This window comes from Ambystoma mexicanum, chromosome 13, assembly GCF_040938575.1.
Source record: "Ambystoma mexicanum isolate Mex_15411 chromosome 13, UKY_AmexF1_1, whole genome shotgun sequence".
NCBI lineage: Eukaryota > Metazoa > Chordata > Amphibia > Caudata > Ambystomatidae > Ambystoma > Ambystoma mexicanum.
Genome location: NC_090938.1, coordinates 319,108,563 through 319,130,871, shown reverse-complemented (window position 1 = coordinate 319,130,871; position 22,309 = coordinate 319,108,563). Strand labels below are relative to the sequence as shown.

Here is a 22,309-nt window from a genome sequence, read left to right as displayed (position 1 = left end):
TGACTATCTTCATGTGTTGGTGAGTTATGTTGCCAATTCTGTTTGGGGAGGGTTTCTGTGCCATGTCGCTATTGTTCCCCTGCAGTCTCTTGTCACTCCTAAATAATTTTCTGTGGCAGCACCACCCTCTTGGGATTCATCTGGGTTTGTCAATGCCGGTTTTGGTAGTCTTATTTCTGTTTCGCAAGACAGTTCCCAGCCCATCCCCTTCTTGCACTCAATTCCCCCGGTTCTGGTCCAGGCTTTCCTAGTTGCTCTCGGGTGCATTCTGGGAGTTGCATTTCTGAAACAGAAGAGAGAGCCCTGTCCAGAAACAGTACTAGGAGGCAACATGTGATGTAAGATGGTACGTCAGTGACATTCACGGCATACATAGGGGTTTTGGTGACTGGGCCCCCGTCCCCGGAATGCCCTCCTCCGGGACAGGGCTCGTCCTAGCATTCTCCGTTGTAGGCCTAATGCCCCAGGTCGGAGGGGGGTCCCACTTCCCCTCCACCCCAGACTTGGTCCAATCCTTGACACTCTCACACTGCTCACACAATACTTTCTCAATGGATGGGGCAAGGCCAGCTCACGTTACACTGCAGCGTTTGCTGGCATTGTCTTATGCTGAAGACTGGGCATGCCCTGGTTATGTAGGAATATAACATTTAGATAAGAGAAATCAGCCTGTGCTTATATCCCTTAGTAGGTGGTGACACAATTCAAACTCGGCCAGCAGGCCTGGAGCCATCTAAGGCATTAAGTCATATTCTGAGTATGTGGGACAGTGCTGACAGCTGGCCCCATGTTAGGGCATTTCCTTTTTGTGGGGGACTGCAGGCTGTGCCAACAGACTGTTGTAGCCGAGAATTATAGAGAAGGAGGGGATGCGCATGGATTGAATGTCAGGCGCAGCCCCATCTTTTAGAAACCGTTTTAGTGCCAGAGACGACAGTCCCTCCGGAACTCTGAAGGTGACACTATTTTGAAACCTACATATCTTCATTTGTTCTAGGAGGACGCCATGCCGCTTGCCTGCACAGACGGTACATGTCGAGGGATCCGTTACTTCCATTGCGCACCCTACAAGGCCCTGTTTGTCAAGCTGCGGATCTGCCGCCCCGACTCCCGCTTTGCCTCCCTTCACTTGCCAACTAATCAAATCAACCGTTGCAACTCTATTGGTATGTTTGGACGGCACACTATCAACATTTAATGTTTATTCAAAGTTGTTTAATCTTTTTAAAATAATACACTTTGGAAGAATTACAGTTCCATTAATGGAATTTTTATTTTCTGTTTCAAAAAGAGGATTAACATCTTTACACGTTTAACCACATAAAGAACTTCCCATTTCATTTACAGTCGTGTATTCCACAGTTTTCATTCTTTGTTGATTATAATTTCATTGGCTGATGTGAGATTGTTACTCCTAAATTTGTGGATGCTAGATATCTTCCAGTTTGTATTACAATAGATGTCATAACATTTATACTCGTACCTCCCGTCCCTTTTCCTCCATCCTTAAGGGGCGTCCTCCAGGACATGGACAGTACGGAAACTTTTGGCAGTGAAAAAGGTAGCTTCCCCTTTAAATTTAGTATAGCGCAAGGGGGCGCGGCCCCTGGACATAGACCCGTTCAGTAGGCCCTTCCTCCGGTGCCTCACTTCCGTCCCTTTTTCCGCTCGGATGGGAACGGACCTGGCAGCTTGTGCAGGCTTATTCTTTGGGCTTTGCGCGCTTCCCTGTGTCTTATTTGTTCTAATCTTCACCTCCTTGCCTTCCCCTGTGCATGCCAGGCGCTGGAGGCTTCTCCAGGTGCGCCTTGTGTGACCGTTCCTTCCCAGTGTGGGACTCCCATGCACTTTTTTGGAGTGCATGGGATCTGACCACAATTGAGGCGTGTCCGCACTGTGTGGCGCCCTTGCTCCGCAGTCCCTTAAGAACCGCCTATCGCACTGGAGGGGAGATTGTCAACACCTCGCTGCCAGGACATTTGAAAGACTTTGCCGAAAAGGCATTGCAGCACCACAAGGTTAGTCATCTTTTCAACAAGGCACCCCAGCACGGCCATTCCTTCCCGGAGTCGCTAAAACCGGTGTCTTCCCAGGGCTACCGGTGCTCGCACCAAGGGCGGTAGTCCTAGCAGAGCTGTCTGTGGTCGAGGGTCAGCGGCCAAGGACTGGCAGCCATCAGGCTGAAGCTGTCAAACCTCCCGTAGACCCCTCAAAGCCCCCTACGGTTCTGTCAGGGCCAACCCGCTTGGAGGTCCCACATATTCTGCCACGTATTCTGGCGCAAACCGCAAACCATAAAACGGCAGGCAGGCACGTGTTAGAGCCTTCCAGGCCTGATTCTGCTCCAGGTGACAGGATCCCACGCAGTCTCCAACAAGATGCGCTCCTGATGCCCAAGACGTCCACCAAGAATGTGGCGGAGCCGGTACGGCTGGATGCAGGACCTGATGTGTGGGCCCAGGCACCACCGTCAACATCTTCAAAGTGAGTCGCACAGGGTGGAAACAGCCCTTTCCCTGTCAGCGGTCGGCAGGCCTCGGTCAAATGGTCCCCACAAGGTTACAACTATGCCAGTCATACATGGGGTTGCCCCTTACAGTCCCCCAGTGGGTCTGGACCTACCAGGCACTCAATGCCCTAGAGATCTGGGAACAACCACAAGGCCCCAGCGCATCAGAGAGCCCGGCTCCTCGCCCAAGCCAAGCATGTGTGAGGATCGCTTCTTTGAGCGGTTCCTAACCCTGATGAGGTTGCAGCAGATGGCGGGGGTACCTCAAAGATCTGAGTAAGGAGGATGTAACTCAGATGCTGCCCGACCACAGCCCCCAGCTGTCCCAGTCCCCTTTCCAGTGGCTCTTCCCCAACTTGCACCACAGGTGCCCCTACCTCCACCACCCCGACTGCCACCACCTCCTCCTCCAGCTCCACTTCCCCAGGCTCCGCCCCTGCAAAGCACAAGTCCACAAGAGGTCTCCCAAGGGGATCAGCATGATGCCATTTCCCCTCAGGTGTAGGATGGCACTGATGACACTGAGGAGTCAGAGGCCTCTACCTCAGTCAAAGGGTTTCCATGATTGGCTTCTAGGGCTGGCAGAGTACTTGGGGATCCCCCAAGGGGCTTGCAAAATCTACTAGCATTGGCAAGTAGTTTTTATGATACTCCGACCTTGCTGGCGAGTATGGGGATGTTAGAAACTTATTTTTCATTTACTGCAAACCCACTTTGCAGTAAATGGCAAATACGTTTCACTGTGCATGCTTGACAGCATTGCATTAAATATGAAGTGTGCTTATGGTGACATGCACCATTTTACAAAAGCACTGATAAATATTTTGTCACCAGTCACCCTGGTGCAAGTGCATTTCTCTTGGGTCAAGTATGTAAACTAAGGAACTTGCCCTATAGGGCAAGTTGGATTTTTAAAAATGTGCCGTGCCTGCCCCAGCCCCAGAGCAGGCTCAACAGGAAACGAGCATGTTGACCCTGAAATCACCCAGCAGGTACAACATGCCTCTGCAGAAGGATGTTCTGTCAGTTGCCTCAAAGGTTTGGGAGAAACCTGGAGCCAATACCCAACTAAATAAACGACTTGACAGTCTCTTCTGGCAGCTGGAGAAGGATCAGGTGCTGCTCTTGGCGCACCCCCAGCCGCACACATCTGTTGTAGCGGCAGCCTCCTTATATTCAATGTCTACAACTAGCTCTCTCTCTAAGGGGGATATGTTTTTGAGTCCTTCGGCAGGAAGGTATAACTTAATGCTGGTCTCCACTTACAGCAGGTGAACGCGGACACGCTTCTTTCGACGACCAACCAGAAGCTCTGGAGGGAGAACAGTGATGTTCTCTCAGACTTGTCGCTGGACAGATAGGCGGCTTTCAAGGCAGGACTCGCGGAGACAAGGACGTTTGCGCAAGACCTTATGGTGTCTGCCGTCTGCCATATAGACACGACCAGCAGGGGCATGTGTGTTGGGGTGCAAATGCGGACTAATGCTTAGATGCATGCTACTAGGTTCTCTGTTGACGTCCAAGAGCGGATACTCAACCTCCTCTTTAAGGGTTCGGGTCTGTTCCACTCGCCCACTGGTGCAAAACTGAGAAAAAGGAAGACCTCTACTCAAACAGCCAAGTACTTGGCCGTATTGACCAAGACTGGCCCAAAACCCTTCCCCCAAAGTCAGTGCAGTTCTGACCATAAATCTCGGTCATTTGGCAGGTTTCAGAGCTTCCTGGATAGAAAGACTCAGCAGCCGGATATGTCGCCCAGTTCACACAGACGCAAGCAGCAGTGCACCACAAGGGGCTTTTTCGTCCCCCCTCCTCCACCCAGCCTGTGACGGAAAAAAATAATGAAGTTATGTTCGGAAACCACAGCTCTCCTGTTGGGAGTCGGTTGACTCTGTACATTGATGCTTGGAAGCGGCTGTTCTCAAACCCTTGGATCCTTTCCATTGTCTCGTCAGTGTTCAGTCTCCCCCTTCCTTCCCCTCCTCCTTGCACTCTACCTTTGCTGCAGATAGGCTTCCCTGATTTACTGAGTGGGATATTGAATTTGTTTGACATGCAAGCGGTGGAATCAGTGCCCCCTCAAGAGAAGGACTCTGCCTTCTAGTCCAGGATTTTTGCAGTACCAAGAAAAACCAAGCGGGGTGTGACTGCAGTCCTGAATATTTCTTTCCTCAATATTTCCCTACCCCTCAAACGCTTACGCCCACACAGATTGTGGAGTCACATGAGTGACTGTGTTCCCTAGATTTAAAGGATGCGTATGTGCACGTCCCCATCTTTCAGCCACACTGACAATATCTGTGGTTCACGATCATGTCGCACCATTTTCTGTACAGGGTCCTGCCATTCCGTCCCCGTGTTTTCACCAAGTTCATGAACGTGGTGGCGAGTCTCCTCAGGATAGAGGGCCATCACCTGTATCTCTATCTAAATGACTGTTTGGTGTTGTCCAGTTCTGTGGAGGGGCCTTCATGTCGTGCCAGACACTGGCAGATGTGCTCTTCCAGTTGGGGTCTTCGCTCATCCAGACAAAGTCCCAGCTGTTCCCCTCCCAGTCCCTCCAGTTCCTGGCAGTCAGGCGGGATTCCGTTGCACACAGATTCTTCCCTACTCCTAACCGGCTGACATTAATCCGCTCCATTTTCTACACAACTAATCAACAACAACATATGGTTTCAGAACTTGCTGGGACTGATGGCCTCGTGTGTCCTCACAATTCCATATGACAGACTCAAAATGAGGCAAATTCAGCTGCACTTAGAGGCCTCCTGGGATCAGGAAACAGGTTCACAGTCAAACTTTTCATTCCATATACACTTCACCCAGACCTACACTGGTGGTTCCTTGACCGAAATGTGTTGGAGGGTGGGGGAAGGGGCACGGTGGGGGAAGGGGCAGGGTGGGGGGCACCATTCGCTTCTCCAGATCCATCTCTGGTGGTGACCACAGACTCTTCCCTCCAAGGGTGGGGGGGGGGTTAAGTGACTTTAGGGCCGTATTAAATTCACAGCTTGAGGTCCAGGGAGGAGGCAAGCTCCCACATAAACCTGCTGGAGCTCAAGGCAATGGGCTTGGCGCTCCAGGATTTTCTTTTCCCGGATTGGTGCTAGTCAGGAGTGACAAATCAACAACAATGTTTTATCTGACCAAGTAGGGGTTTGAGAGCACTCTGCATGGAGGCAGTCTCGTTATGGGAATGGGCTCTGTCTCAGGGCATCTGGATCAGAGCAGTTCGTCTTCTGGGAGACATCAATGTGGAAGCAGACAGGTTGAGTAGATTGGGCTCCAACAACTACAAATGGGAACTGTACATTAGTGTCCTGGATCCTCCCTTTCTCAGGTGGGACAGGGTGGATAGCGACCTCTTTGCGTCACAGGACAATAAGAAATGTGCTCTCTTTGCGTCATGAGCAGGACAGGGCTCGGCGTATCTGGGGGGATGCGTTCCAGCTGTCATGGGACAATATCAACTGTTATGCCTTCCCTACTCCTCCCTTGCTGCAGGGGCTTCTCTGCAAGTTCAGGGGCTGCCGTGTGCTGCAGACTTCTCCTCATAGCCTTGCAGTGGCCATCAAGAGGCTGGTTTTCAGACCTTCTCCAGCTCAGGGCGCAGGGACCAGTTCCACCTCATCTGATGTTCTCTCTTTCTGAGCCTACTAGGCCCGTTCCGTGGTTCAGGTTGACACTGCCACACTTATTTGGCAGCAATAGGAGCCTACAAAACTAGAATGAAGGAACTTTTTCGGCTGCAAACCCGGTAGCTCACCCCAAGGGCTTGTTGCAGCTATTTCCACTGGTACATGGGCCCCATCTCGTCTGGTACCTGAATGTGGTGCTGTCTGCACTCCAGTGCAAGCCTTTTGAGCCACTGGCACCCATGGATGTCAAATGGGTAACGCTGAAGACTATTCTGCTGGTTCTGCAGGCCCTGTCGGCTTGCGAGCTGTTCACTGTCTTTCACAATAAGGTGGTCCTTCAAACCCACCCAAAGTTCTTGCAAAAGGTGGTTTCTCCCGTCCATTTGAACCAGGAGATTTCCCAATCGGTCTTCTTTCCTAATCCTCAGTCAGACGTGAAACGGTCACTGTCCTCATTGGATCTGCGGAGGGTGCTTAGGTTCTGTTTAATCCGGACAAAACCGCTCAGGAAAACAGAGGCTTTGTTTGTCACATATGGGGGCACGTTCCCTGGGACTCTGGACTCTTAGGCGTCCATTGCGCGCTATATGGTTCTGGCCATTTCTGAAGCTTACACGTCCCTATGCAAAAAGGTGCCTCTGGTAACCCATGCGTATGCAATGAGGGCCAATGCCACAGTGGTGGTGTTGCAAAGGCACACCCCGTGGGAGCCCATTAGCAAGGCAGCTACTTGGGCCTCACCCTCAGATTTCTGCAGGCATTACTCTCTGAACATCAGGTCCAGGAAACATGCTGAGTTTGGGCAGGCAGTCCTCCGAAACATGTTTGCCTCCAGTTAAACTCTTGTTCACTACCCAGTTCTGGTCGTTTCAGTGGAATCACTCATAAGGATCGAGGAAAGGGGGCGGGACGTATGAGTAATAAAAGTTACAGTAGCGAGTACAGTACTCTTAATCCTAACTCCCCTAGCCTCCATACGTCCCACCCACATTCACCCGCTAGCAGCCCATGGATTAAAATTGTTAGTACAGCCAGGTTTACAAGCGTCTGATATGTCAAAAGTGGACTGAGATGAGGTGCCGGAGAACAGGGATATGTGGACGTATCTACTCCCCGGCCGCTACTCTAAATTTAAAGAGGAAGCTCACTTTATTTGCTGCCTATATGTTCCGGTACCCTCCCCATGCTGAGGGCTGCCCCATAAGGATGGAGAAAAGGGTACTTGAAAAACAAATTAGTGATCAGTTGCTCACAATATATTTTCAGTTACCCTTTATTTATTGTTCGTTTTTTGTGGCAAGTCAGAGATAGGGGTTGGACAGGAGGACATGTTCTCCAACCAAGTTGTTTTATTAAAGAAAACAATACCTCGTCTGTCCCTAGTTCTAAGACGCAGGCCCTACTGTTGAAAGTGTTGAAAGGAAAATTAAACCAGTGCTTGTCAGGATGTCTTCTAAAAATTATGTATTCTGTTCCAAGCCTATACTAAGCTAATCTCTGACCCTGCAACTATAACAAAAATGATAACATAAATAAGGCTAGGAAAGAAGTTACTTCCTCCTATTTCTCGGCTAGTGGTAGTTGGATTCCTGATGTCCCCCCCACCACCGATAATTGTCTATTGGGTGCTTCGTCTTTCCCACTGAAGGTCGATCTGGCCCCCCACCCAAATGTTCCTTTGCTCCCAGCCAATCTGCCTGGCTGGACACTTCACACAGTTCAAATTCAAAGATTGTCCAGTGTCTCTGGGTCTGTGCTCCTAGTTGAAAAAATGGCTAACCCCTGGTGTGGGTAATTTGTATATTAGTCCTGCTTGAGCTACATGGCTCTTCAGCCCCTCTCCACTTATTAGGTTTCTATCCCCCTGTGGGGTTTCCCATTTCTCGGCCTGGCATGGGCATTCACCCCTTGTGGGGCTTCTGGCTGCTCAGCCCAGTCTAGATGTTCACCCCGCTGTGCGGGTCTCTCGTTGCTTAGCTTGGCATAGGCTTTCACCTCCTTGTGGGGTCTCTTGTTGCTGAGCTCTGTGTGGGCTAAATGGTGGCCTCGCCACCCTCCTTATGTTCCTGGACTGGTACCTCATACCTGCTCTCAGATCACAGTGCTGGTTGAGGGAGTCAGTCTCTCCTGCCACCACATATCCATGCCTTCGTCTTTGTCCAAGTCCTCTGTGTTGCCGAGTCCTCTGTGGTGTTGCCTTTCTCTCGACGGTTCTTCCCATCTTTGACTGACAGGTTCGGCATCAGTTCAGCTCGACGCTGCTAGTGGTGTGGCTTCTCGTCCATTCTCTGCGGCGGTGCCGAGCTCCTCGGCTTCTCTTCTTTCTTGCACTCTGCTGTGTTCCCCAAGCTTCTCTGATTCTCCACCCACCACTTGGTCTGTGTGGTTCTGCTTCCCGATACCTCCTGCGAGGGAGATGTTTCCTCTGCTGTGTGACCTTCCAGGCTGCCTTCTCACATCGTCTGGTGGGTGCTTCCCTTTTGGATTGGGTCCCTTGGATTTTTGTGTTCCCCCTCCCACAGGGAACAAGGTGGAAAATTCCATTGGTTCCGGTCTGTGGTTAGGGGCGGCGGCCAATCCAGGTCAGAAACCAAACCAACCACCTTTAAAGGGCCCTGCACATTATTGCTTTTGTCAACTCCCATATACCCAACAAAGACTTGGGATTCAGTGGAGGAGGAAGGAGAATTAAAAGCCCTACTTGGGGCTTCGTTGTTGCACAAGGGTTGGTCACCCCGAGTGGGATCCCGCTTGCCCTGACCCCTAGGAGGGTGTAAAGCGTAGCAGGCTCTCCTTCCTAGTTTGAAAGGGGGTGGTTCCTCCTTGGCGAAAAGGGAGACATTCCCTGGATGTATTACAATTCATATGAGGCCAAGCACAATCAGATTGCTACATGACACATGTGATGAAGTCCCCTGCCTGACCTTACTGGTTGATGGTGAGGGTTGTCAAAGGGACCAGGTGCTATCAGAAGTCAGGCAATGCTGAGTCAAGGGAAAGTGGAAGGCAGCGACTGGTCACATGTCCTCCTTAGAAGCGCCTGTCCATTTAATGGAATCAAAGAGGAGCATTCACACATTCTCACACACACACACAGTGCCTGCTTGCTCTGCTTCCCTTATGTGGATGGCGACTTCTCCAGAGGTGGAAGGAGCAGGGCATAAATCAAGTCGGGAACCTAGAGGAATTAACCAGTCACATCATAAAGTCTCCTCTCACAAAGAAAATGGACTCCTGTTAAGCTAAGTGCACTTTCCACAAGAGTGGGGCTTGGCTGCGCCAAGCAGGAAAAAAAGGCCACTCACGGAAGGCTAGACAGCCTCAAGTCCCACATCGGAGCTTAAAACCATCATCAGAGGCGGGACCCATCAGCCACTTACATAGGGAGACAACCTGAGCTTCATTAGGCCAGACAAAGGCTGAGCGTTTAGGTCAAGGCCCTCTGGCAGATGGAAGGACCTCTAGCAGAAGACTGTGTGAGTCCAGAGAAGGAGCTCATTTGGAGACAGCTTGAGAAGAGTGTATAAGGATCTGCTATGGAAGGAAGGACCAAGCAGGCTGTGCTAAGGGGGATACAGGAGGCTGGAGGAGCGACCAATGAGCCTCGGAAGAGGAAGCCCCAGAGGGATGAGTTGAGGACCCCAAGAGGCTTCAGAGAAAGTGGGAGGGGGCCCTCATGTTTGGAGGGGAGGAGGAGAGGGAGGGAGGGAGAGAGGGAGAGAGGGAGAGGAGAGAGAGAGAGAGAGAGAAAAAAAGAGGAAGAAAAGAGGAAGAAGAGAGTCTGGGGAAAGAAGGACCCAGTGTGGTGGAAGAGAGATTGCAAAGGTTGTTCTGGTTACAGAGGGGGCTAAGGAGGAGGTGGTGAGAAAAACTATGAAGGAGGGGTGAAACACAATCCTCATATAGAGGTCTATAAGGTATAGGTTCCTAAAGAGAAGGTGGTGAACAATGGGGAGGCTTTTAAAGGGAAGGGTGACCAGAGTGGAGAGCTGAATCAGAGAATCACCAGGAGTAGGGGAGAGAAGGAAGAGGAAAGGAAAACCAACCATTTGAGAATAGAAGAGCAGGTGGAGGCCAAATAAAATGCCAGGGGGAGCCTGGGGCAGGTGGAGGAACGAGGCCAAGGTGAACCATTGGGGAGATGTAGGAGAATCTCATGGAAGGAATAAGAAATGCCTAAGGAAGACAATGGCAACACATTTCCCAACACAGTATACTACTGTTAGGGGAGTTTTCCTACAGTCCTACTAGTATTAAGAATGTAGTAAGCTATCAGAGTGGTTGACTTGATTCTCACTCTAGCAGCTTCTCCTTTTATACAGTTCCAGCACACACACCTCTGCAATCTCTCTCAGCATTTTACAGTAAGGGGCGTTTGGTGGTCCAATCACGACAGCCAGACCCCCTTGTGTGTAACGCTCACCTGGGATCCACGGGGACGTCACTCAGCCTGTTCTGACCTCTTACGACCTCAAACCCTTCCCTGGAGTCTACTCAACTGGAGACTGGGCCTGAAACACAGGATTGGTAGAGTTTAACTCCCTATTGTCACTGTGTGCTTGAACACCTTCTTCCCGGGGGTCCAACCCTTCCCATTGATCCACAGCTCACCTTGTTTTCTTGGAAAGTGTGCTCTCTGTCCTGCTTTCAGCGCAGGGGCGTGTTGATTGATGCAGGCTCGTTGCTTCTTAGTTACTTCACTGGCAAGAGTCCGACAGGTAAGTATAATGAGTCTTTTGAACAGTTCTCTAACTTTGTTTCTTTCCTTCCTTCGATGATGGCCGGCGTCCGGGGATGGTGACGTGCTGCTGAGATGAGTAGCTCTGAAGGTGAGTGAGCGCGATGTGCGATGTGACCCTTTCGTATTTGTCTTTTCTGTGTCTTTTAGGTGCCGCAACGTTTTCAGCGTGGATGCCGGTTATGAAGAACAACTGCGGTGACTAAGCGCGGTATGCGGCGCTTCCAGATGTTTCCACGCTAACCTGGAGTGTCTTTTCCCTCTTGCAGATGGATGAGAAGTTCCGGAGACAGAGTTCCCCCAGAGCGGCAGGGATTCAGGTAAACGTTTGAAGCTCGTACAGTCTTTAAAAATAAGCGAAGATTTGCTGAATGGTTACTAATGCCTTTTTTCTGTTCTTTTCTCTTTTCCTTAGGAAGCAGCGTGCCGGGATGGGAATGACACTGCCGAAGATGCCCGCCGAACAGAAGGAGCGATGAATGATGGGCAGAAGCGCCGCAAAGTACGGCTGTTCCTAACTGTGTTCTTGTTCTTGCAGGAGCTGAGCGCAGAAAAAAGATGCCGGCCTACTGGAGACTGATCCGAACACGGTGAGTGTCACGCTGCAGGTGCAGAAAATGCAAAGCATGTTTCTCAGCCTGGGCGTTGCTTAAATAGTCTCTGGGTATCCCAGGTGTCTCTGGGCTGAACCACACCCAAAAGACTAGACTGCACATGCAGTTCTGGGAACCAAAATATGTGGCGGCATCCACCTTGTCCCCATCAATGCACTACAAGTCCAATCCCCAATGTTATCCTATGGGAGTGAGTGAGTCTGGTGCCACAAGCGCCAAGTCTGACTCCAAGTGGGTCTTTGGAGGGATGGAGAGGCCCTTGAGGGCCATGTAGGTGATCGTGGCCTGGCTCCAGCCTGACATCTTGGAGGGCTGGGGACATGAGGGGCAGGAATCATGACAGCACTCCCCCCGCCCCCTCCCAAGACCCCTCTCAAGGTGGCTCTTCTGTCTGGTCCTGGTTTGTTTGGAAGGTTTTGATGAAATCGGCTAAGCAAGCGAGGTGCATGGATGTACTGACAAGGCTCCCATGTCCTGTCTTGGGGACCATACCCCTTCCAGTCTACTAAGTACTATTATTTGGATCTGACGTACTTTGAATCCAGGATGTCCTTGACTTTGAATTCTGGCTCCCCGGCGACTACTATTGGCTGCGGTGGCGTTGCTACCTGGGTCCCAGGTTGAACAGGTTTAAGGAGAGACCTGTGGAACACAGGATGATTCTGCATGTTTGATAGCAAAGCTAGTCTGACCGCCACAGGATTTATCACAGAGGTGACGGTGAATGGACCCAGGTATCTTGGACGGAAAGTTCGGGTTCCTTTAATGGACACGTGTTTAGACGCCAGCCAGACTTTGTCTCCCACTTGGTAGTTGGGGGCCTTTGCCTGGTGTTGATCAGCAAACTTCTTTTGGCGATTCTTGGCTTGAAGTAGGTGTTCAGCTGCCCTTTTAAAGGTTTGAGAAATGGTCGTGTGCAAGGTTTTGACAGCTGGCATTTCCAGGGTTGTAGGAACGTCCAACTCAGAAGTACGTGGGTGCCTGCCATACATGGTATAAAAGGGTGTCTGCCCAGTGCTGGTGTGTAGGGAATTATTATAAGCATATTCAGCTATCCATAATAGGACGAACCAGCTTCCTTCAGCTTGGTGTAACATGCAACGCAGATACTGCTCGAGCGTCTGATTTGTCCTCTCAGTTTGACCATCCTTTTGGGGATGGTGACTGGTGGATAGCCGGATGTCGATCTGGGCCATAGAGCAGCATTTTCTCCAGAAGCTAGATACGAATTGAGTACCTCGGTCTGAGACCAAAACTGAAGGAAACCCATGGAGCCGTACGATGCCTTCAAGCAATACCTTTGCCAGAGTGGGAGCGTTTGGGAGCCCCTTAAGAGGAATGAAATGTGCCATTTTTGAAAATAGATCCATGACCACAAGAATAGTGTTAAACCCTTGACTGGGTGGTAAGTCAGTAATAAAATCGAGGGACCACGTGTGCCAGGGTGCTGGTGGGATTTCCAATGGTTGTAATAGCCCAGCCGGTTTCTGCTTGGGTGACTTGTTTTGAGCACACACTCCACAAGATAGGATGAATTGGATAATGTCTTTACGCCACATGGGCCACCAATAATTTTGTTTTACCTTGGCTAGGGTTTTAGTGAATCCGGGGTGGCCCTCGATCAAGGAATCATGATTACCGGACATGACTTGTTCTCGTAGTTCTTGGTTTGGTAAGAATAAACGATTCCTGAAGTAGGGCAACTGATCTTTTATCATGTAATGTTCTCCTTGTGCACTCCACGCTTGTAATTGCTCCGGACTCATCAGGTTTTGGATTTCTTCATGTAACTCTTTCTGAGTTATGGTTGCTGTGATTCCTAGGAGCTTGTCACTTGGGATGATTGCTATTGGGTTAGGGGTCTGATACCCTTGCTCTTCCACCCCCATACGGGAAAGGGCATCGGCCTTCCCGTTTTTTACCCCTGGTCAAAATGTAATAATAGTCATATTCAGCAAATAAGAGCCCATCCTAGTTGTCGTGAGGATTGGGCTTTTGCTATTTTTAGGTACTGGAGGTTCCAGTGGTCAGTTATTACGGTGATTGTGTGGCACCCAAGAGGTAGTGCCGCCATGCCTTAAAGGCTGACTTAATGGCCAGGAATTCTTTGTCTGTGATAGCGTAATTGAGTTCAGGGGGTGTGAATTTACGCGACCAGAAGGCAACAGGGTGTAAGTGGCCCGTTTTGGGGTCCTTTTGTGAGAGGACGGCTCCCATAGCCATGCTTGAGGCATCTGTTTCCACCAGGTATGGGAGATCAGGGTGAGGGTGGCGTAAGATTGGGGCAGATGTGAATCTTGCTTTGAGTTCCTGGAAAGCTTACTCGGCTTCTGTTGTCCACTGGAACTTTTTGTTGCTTTTCCTTAGCAATGACGTGATGGGATGCACGATTTGCGAAAATCCTGGGATCAACCGGCGGTAGAAGTTTGCAAAACCCAGCATACTTTGAACCCCCTTGAATGAATTTGGGGATGGCCAGTTCAGGATAGCATCTACCTTGTGTACATCCATTCGGGTTGAGAATAAAGCCCAGGAATTCCACCTCGGAGAAGTGGAATGAGCACTTTTCGAGCTTGGCGTAGAGCTGGTGTTGACGGAGTTTCTCCAATACGGATCAGACGTGTTTAACGTGGTCCTGCTTTGATGCGGAATATACTAGAATATCTTCGATGTACACTAGAGCACAGACATCAATCAATTCCCGTAGGACATCGTTCATGAAGTATTGAAATGCTGCATGCGCGTTGCAAAGGCCAAAGGGCATTACTTGATATTCGTACAAGCCGTATTTGGTGCGAAAAGCGGTTTTCCATTCGTCCCCCTGTTTTACGCGAACAAGGAGATAAGCCCCCCTCGGGTCTAGTTTTGTGTAGATTTGGGCATCTTTGACTTGCTCAAGCAATTCAAGGATCAGTGGCAGGGGGTAGCGTTTTTTTACGGTAATTTGGTTCAGTGCGCGATAGTCGATGCACGTTCTCAAGTCCCCCTCCTTTTTCGGTACGAAGAATAGAGGACTGGCTGCTAGACTTCGAGGGATGGATGAACCCGTTGGCCAGGTATTGGTCAAGATAGGCCTGCAGGTGCTGGTTTTCTGGTTCTGTGAGTACGTAAATTCGCCCACAAGGGATTTGTGCGCCGGGTATCAGGTCGATTTGGCAATCGTATGGTCTATGCTGTGGCAGGGTATTAGCCTGTTCTTTCTGAAAGACATCTTGAAAGTCCTGGTGTTCACTTGGTAGGGTGCCGATTGCCACAGTCGCAAGTATGGAGGTTCCGGTGTCTATTGGTTGTTTCTTTTGGCGATAACGTGTGGGCGCAAGTCTCGGGAAAGGCCAATTTTTTTGCTCGCCAATCGATTTGAGGATTGTGAGCTACCAACCATGGCATTCCCAAGATCAACCGGAACTGTGGTGCCTTAATGAGGTCAAAAACGATAGATTCTTGGGGTCCATCCTGGCACAGAAGGGTTAAAGCTGCAGTGCATTGGGATACTGGACCAGAAGCTATTTCCGTGCCGTCGACAATGGTAACAGTGTCGTTGGTTGATTTAGGGTGTAACGGAAGCCCCATCTTTGCCGCAAGATCCTTGTTGATGTAATTCCCAATGGCTCCACTGTCAATGTATGCTTTTACTGCGTGCATCCGAGATGGTTGTTGGTGATTGATCAAGACCACAGATAGTGCAAAATGGGAGGTCTGTAGTTCACTTTCTTTGCTCGACAAGTGGACCCCTACACTTGCCGGGATGGGGAATTTTCCGATTCCTTGATGGTATCTTCGTTGTCCGTGGCCCCTACTGTCCTCCTTGTTGGCTTCACAGGGCACTCTTTAAGGAAATGACATGCCCTTCCACAGTACAGACATAACTGCTGCTGTCTCCTTTTATCCCTTTCTGCTTTAGTCCAGGGGGATCTGACCCCCCCGATTTGCATTGGTTCTGTCATGATTCCTGCCCCTGATGTCCCCAGCCCTCCAAGATGTCAAGCTGGAGCCAGGCCACGATCACCTACATGACCCTCAAGGGCCTCTCTATCCCTCCAAAGACCCACTTGGAGTCAGACTTGGTGCTTGTGGCACCAGACTCAGTCACTCCCATAGGATAACATTGGGAATTGGACTTGTAGTGCATTGATGGGGACAAGATGGATGCCCCACATATTTCGGTTCCCAGAACTGCATGTGCGATCTAGTCTTTTGGGTGTGGTTCAGCCCAAAGGCACCTGGGATACCCAGAGACTATTTAAGCCACACCCAGGCTGAGAAACATGCTTTGTGTTTTCTGCACCTGCAGCACAACACTCACTGTGTTCGGCTCGGTCTCCAGTAGGCCTGCTTCGAGGGGATTGGGTCCTCCGACGTATTACATATCTATGACAGTAATCACCACAGCTGTGCTGCTTACTGTCATAGATATGGAATACGTCGTCGGACCATCCCATCGAAAGAAAGTTACCCGGTAAGAGAGTAACTTGTTCATCTTTCTTCTCTGCTCAGCTCCTGCAAGAACAAGAACACCGTTAGGAACAGCCTTACCTTGCGGCACTTCTGCCCATTAGTCATCGCTTCTTCTGTTCTGCAGGCATCTTAGGCGGTGTCATTCCCATCCCGGCACACCGCTTTCTAAGGAAAAGGGAAAAGAACAGAAAAAAGGCATTAGTAAGCATTCGAGGGGATTGGGTCCTCCGACGTATTCCATATCTATGACAGGTAATGTCCACAGCTGTGCTGCTTCGGAAAATCTTTGGTGTCTGCGTCCTGCGTCGATGACGTCGCTGCGCCGTCCCCGAGGACCTCCTCAGACGTCACCCGATGTGATAAGTAGGACGCACGACGCCCATAGCCTCAGTTCCGTTTTTTCCACAAACGTGTTTGCTTCGTGAATCTCCGTACGCCTCGACTCGTTGGAGTTGCTGTTTTCTATTCTCGGTTCGTTGAACCTGTTCGGTTGGTTGTGAAGACCTGTTCGTGGCGATGTCTTTCTCATCTTTGACCCCGCGTCCTGGCTTCAAGAACTGCGGGGACTGTGGGTCCAATATGTCGGTCACGGACTCGCACAGCGCCTGCCTCTGGTGCCTCGGGGAGGCCCACGATACGGACGACTGTGTCGACTGCCAGTCGTTCACTGCAAAGGCCTTGCGGGAACGCAAGAAGAAGCTGTCGGTAGGCCGGGTGTCTAAGCCCCGGAAGTCGAGGTCTGCAGGGCTTTCGACCGATGACTCGAGGGGTGACTCTCCGCGTCGTCGTCGGAAGTCCGGTGGGTCTCCTTCCATGAGTCGGTCTCGCCACTCCTCCGCCTCTTCTAGGCATTCCAGGAAGCACCGGCATAGGTCGCCTTCCCCGTCCTCTTCCGAGGACTCCGCCCGTCGGCGGGTCGCTTATCCCTCCATGCAAGCGACCCTGGAGGAATGGGCTTCCTTCGGGAAGCAGATGCTAGCGATTTTGGAATCGCAGGGCACTGGTCCGTCCGCTCCTCCGAGTGGGGTCGGTCGGCACCGGTCGAGAGACACCGCCTGTACACCTTTGGGCTCGGGTGGTCGGCACGGCTCGCGGGAGAGGTCCCTCTCGGACAAGTGTAGCCGTTCTCCCCATTCCCGTTCCAGGTCCCGGTCCTCGACGCGCTCGAGACCGAGTGATCCTGTGCCATCTTCGAAGAAGACGTCGACGCCTGTGGCACCGAGGTCGTCGACGATTTCTCTCGAGGTTCTGTCTTCGAGGGGGTCGTCGACGTCCAGGTTGTCGAGAGACACGCTCGGAGCTCCGGCTTCGAGGACTGTCGACGCCACCGATGCTGACGGCGCTGCAGCTGTTGTCGACACCGATTCGCTCGACGTCCACGCCTTTTCTGTCGACGCCGGCGCCTTTCGAGGTGGTGGTGTCGGAGGGGCCCCGTGGCACGGGGTTTGCCCCTAGAAAGGCTATGGCTAAGGTCTGGCACTGCTTTGGTCCGCAGAGGTCTTCCTCTCCCCGGCTGGAGTACATTTCAGAGGGTGATGAAGGCTCTGATGGCGGCCTGGTTCCGGTTGCGGTTCCAGATGACCTTATCTCGGGCCATAGCCAGTTTGATGACCTGAGGCAGTCGCTGCATGATGCCAGTGAACTGGACACCTCTCCGGAGGGGGAGTTTTGTCGGCCGGAGCCTGGCACTCATGCCGATTCTTCATATCGGCGCCTTATGTCTCGGGTTACCGAGTACTTGGGTTGGTCAGCTCCCCCAGGGGAGTTCGTTCAGGATGATCTCACGGACATCCTTGATCTCTGTCCACCCACTGACCCGGTTTTGCCTTTTCATATGGCTCTGCAGAGAAGGGTGGCGTCGGCTTGGACTGCTCCAGAGAGTCTCCCGGCAGTGGGCAAGTCTTTGTCGCGAAAATACCGTCCAGCCAGTAGTGACCCCTGCTACTTGTCTAGGCACCCCACCCCGGAGAGTTTGGTGGTGCAGGCGGCTACGGCCCCGGCAAAGCAGGCGTCGTATCCTACCCTCCCTCTGGATAGGGACGACAAACGTTTTGACGGCTGGGCGAAGAAAGTGTTTTCTTCGGGGGGTATGGCACTTCAGGCGGCCAACTCCATATGTGCCTTGTCTCGTTTCACGCACACTCTGTGGAACTGTGTTGCATTAGCGGCTGATCATATTCCCGAAGGGGACGAACAGGATGGTTTCCTTGCTATTGTTCAGGATGGCAAGGATGCTATGTGTGAGGCCGTTCAGTCGGGTTTGGACTTGGCGGATTATGTCAGCCGGTCCATGGCGGCGAGCACCGTTATGAGCAGGTTTGCGTGGTTGCGGAAGTCTGGGTTCGCTCCTGATGTGCAGTCCTGGCTCCTCAACATGCCTTTTGACGGTGAACACCTTTTTGGCAGCAAGGCTGACGAGAGCCTTGAGAGGTTGCAGACCTCCAAAGCTGCAGCGAAATCGTTGGGTGCTGCAGTTCGCCAACCTCCGCCTTTTCGTCCTAGGGGACAGCAATGGAGGGGAGGTTCCTTTCGCTATTACTCGTCCTTCAGTAAAGCGAGAGGAGCTAGCAGTCAGAGGCCATCGTAAGAGTGCCAGAGGTGGAAACAATGGTACTCGAGGTGCCAAGGCTGCTCGGGCAGTTGCCTCTTTGCCCTCAGGCAACGCCGCAGTCGCTACCTCTCGACCTCAAGGATGCTTACTTCCATGTGCCGATCCATCCCAAGCACAAGAATTACCTGAGGTTCGTGGTTGGCGACTCGCACTTTCAGTTTCGGGTCCTGCCGTTCGGATTGACCTCCGCCCCGAGGGTTTTCACCAAGCTCATGGTGGTGGTGGCAGCGCATCTCGGGAAAGGGGGGATTCACGTCTACCCCTACCTGGACAATTTGTTGATCAGTGGGAGCTCTCCCGAGCAAGTCCTAGATCATCTGTCCGTCACCTGCCACTCCCTTCACAGGCTGGGCTTCTCCCTCAATTTAAAGAAGTCCCATTTGGCACCAACGCAGTGGCTCCCGTACAGCAGAGCAGTGCTCGACACTTCCCTCCTCAGGTGAGGGCTCTTCACATTCAGCAGATGGTGCACAAGTTTCAGTTTGCCCAGAATCTCCCAGCGTCCGAGTTCTTGAGACTGCTCAGCCTCATGGCATCCTGCATTCTTCTGGTGCCAGAGGCTCGTCTGCGGATGAGGTCTTTGCAGTGGGCACTCAAGCTCCAGTGGTCTCAGTCCTCCGGCAGGCTGTCGGACCCTGTTCAGGTGCCGCCCTCGGTAGCCCGGGACCTTCTGTGGTGGCCGTCGAGGGCAATCTGATGAAGGGGGCCCTATTTTGGCTGCCCTGGCCGGAGGTGACGATCGTGACGGACGCATCCCTCACGGGATGGGGAGCTCATGCCAACGAGCTGACAGTCAGCGGTCGTTGGTCTCCGTCGGAGTCCAGACTCCATATCAATCTGTTGGAGCTGAGGGCCGTCAGGCTAGCCCTGAAGGCTTTTCTGCTGACTATGCGCGGGAAGAGTGTCCTGATTTGACGGACAACACGGTGGCCATGCACTACCTCAACAAAAAGGGGGGGGGGCAGGGTCACTTCCGCTGTGCAGGGAGGCGATGCAGCTCGAGTTCTGGGCCATCCAGCAGGAAGTTTCGATCTCGGCTGTTCATCTGGCCGGAGACGACAACGAGACGACAGACGCTCTGAGCAGGCAGAGCACGATCTCTCACGAGTGGGAGCTAGCTCAGGAGATTCTCCTGGAGGTCTTCGCCCTTTGGGGGACTCCACAAGTGGATCTCTTCGCCTCCAGTGTCAACCGGAAGTGCGAAAGGTTTTGCTTGCGGGAATTTCCTCCAAAAGGAGCCTTAGGAGACGCGTTCGTGGTGGAGTGGTCATTCCCACTGCTGTACGCGTTTCCTCCAGTCCCTGTCATCCTGCAAGTGTTGCGGAGGTTACGGAGGTTCGGTTCCCGGATGATCCTCATTGCTCCGGCGTGGGCCCGGAGGACTTGGTACCCGGACCTTCTAGACTTGTCCATCTGCCCTCCACGTCGTCTTCTCTACCGAGACGATCTGCTCTCAAGGGAGGGGTGTCAGGTTCTCCATCCAGAGGTCAGATCCCTCAATCTTCACGCTTGGCTTCTAAAAGGTTGAGGTATAAGGATTGGGACTTCCCTGAAGACGTGACGGAGGTGTTGCTCTCGGCCAGGCGGCCGGCAACTAAGTCTCTGTACCGTTGCCATTGGAGAAAGTTCTGCGACTGGTGCAGAGTTCAGAATGTGGATCCTTTTGAATGCGACATTCCCATGGTTTTGTCTTTTTTGCTTTCTTTGGCCCACAGGGGCTTGCAAGTGGGGACCATTAAAGGTTACCTGGCGGCGCTGTCCATATTTAAGCGCTCGTCTGAAGAGTGTTCCTATTTTAAGATCCCTTTAATTTCGCAGTTTTTGAAAGGGCTCACTAATGTGTTCCCTCCGTCACCTTTTTTGGTGCCAGGTTGCGATTTGAACCTTGTTGTTAAGTTTCTTATGGGTGCTCCGTTTGAGCCTTTACATTCTTGCCCTTTGAGGCTGTTGACTCTGAAAACTGTTTTTGGTTGCGGTTACTTGCGCTCGCAGAGTGAGTTACAGCCACTTTCAGTTAAGCCACCCTTCACTGTGTTTCACAAGGACAGGGTTGTCCTTAGAGTTCGTCCTTCTTTTCTTCCGAGGGTGGTTTCGGAGTTTCATTTGAGCCAGAAGGTTGTTCTTCCGGCGCTCTATCCTCCTCCACATCCTGGTAAGGAAGAGGAGAGGCTCCATATGCTTGCTCCTCGGAGAGCGTTGAGCTTTTATATTTCGCGCATGACCGAGTGGACGATTAACTTTTCATTGGTTACGCTGGGAAGCATTTGGGACAAGCTGTGATGAAACAGACTTTGTCTCGTTGGATTATTTTAGCTATCTCCGAGTATTACCGCTTGGTGGGTAAGGACCCTCCAACTGGCTTGCGGGCCCATTCTAACAGAGGAGTGGCTGCGTCTACTGCCCTGCAGAGGGGAGTTCCTATTCGTCACATTTGTGATGCAGCCACCTGGGCTTCAGTACATACTTTTGTACGTCACTATTCCCTTGATTCCATCAGAGGGCAAGATCTGGCCTTTGGTAAGGCAGTTCTCTATTCCGCAATTTGATTGGGCATGCTAAATTTGTATTCTAAATTCTTTCCAACCTCCTTGCTTGGTACTGCTTTGGGAGTCTGTCATAGATATGGAATACGTCGGAGGACCCAATCCCCTCAAAGAACAAGTTACTTTCTTACCTGGTAACGTTCTTTCGATGGGATGGTCCGACGATGTATTCCATATCGCTCCCTCCCTGCGTTCCCCGATGCAGAATTTCTTTTGCGATTGCAGCTTGCGTTCCGCAAGGCCTTGTGTGTCTGACTGGCAGAAAACTGGTGGTACACGTTCTGGGGAAAAAACTATAACTGAGGCTATGGGCGTCGTGCGTCCTACTTATCACATCGGGTGACGGCGGCCGTCAGAGGAGGTCCTCGGGGACGGCGCATCGACGTCATCGACGCAGGACGCAGACGCCAAAGTTTTTCCGAAGCAGCACAGCTGTGGACATTACCTGTCATAGATATGGAATACGTCGTCGGACCATCCAATCGAAAGAACGTTACCAGGTAAGAAAGTAACTTGTTCTTCTGCAAATCTTCGCTTATTTTTTAAATACTGTACAAGCTTCAAACGCTTACCTGAATCCCTGCAGCTCTGGGGGAACTTTGTCTCCGGAACTTCTCATCCATCTGCAAGAGGGAAGAGTCACTTGAGGTTAGCGTGGAAACATCTAGAGGCGCCGCATACCGCGCTTACCCACTGCATTTGTTCTTCATAACTGGCATCCACGCTGAAAACGTTGCGGCACCTAAAAGACACAGAAAAATAACCCTGTTCAATGCAAATACGAAAGGGCTGCATCACGCATCGCGCTCTCACTCCCCTTCAGCGCTACTCATCTCGGCAGCACGCTGCCATCCCCGGACGCCGGCCATCATTTAAGGAAGGAAAGGAACGAAGTTAGGGAACTGTTCAAAAGACTCATTATACTTACCTGTCGGACTCTTGCCAGTGAAGTAACTAGGCAGCAACGAGCCCGCATCAATCAACGCGCCACTGCGCTGAAAGCAGGACGGAGAGCACACTATCCAAGAAAACAAGGTGAGCTGTGGATCAAAGGGAAGTGTTGGACCCCGGGGAAGAAGGGTTTGAAGCACACAGAGACAATAGGGAGTTAAACTCTACCCATCCTGTGTTTCAGGCCCAGTCTCCTGTCGAATAGCCTCCAGGGAAGGGTTTGAGGTCGTAAGAGGTCAGAACAGGCTGA

At 51.6% G+C, this 22,309-nt stretch overlaps 1 protein-coding gene across 4 annotated transcripts in view; it reads left to right on the top strand.

The window, feature by feature from the left end:
- The window catches only part of LOC138521176 (ubiquitin carboxyl-terminal hydrolase CYLD-like), a 2,059,174-nt gene that overhangs the window by 617,601 nt on the left and 1,419,264 nt on the right, over window positions 1-22,309 (top strand). For all 4 annotated transcript variants that reach the window (XM_069633784.1, XM_069633781.1, XM_069633782.1 and 1 more), the window contains one exon: window positions 998-1,166. In XM_069633784.1, coding sequence (XP_069489885.1) covers window positions 998-1,166 — 169 coding nt within the window. The remainder of the gene's footprint in view (window positions 1-997; window positions 1,167-22,309) is intronic.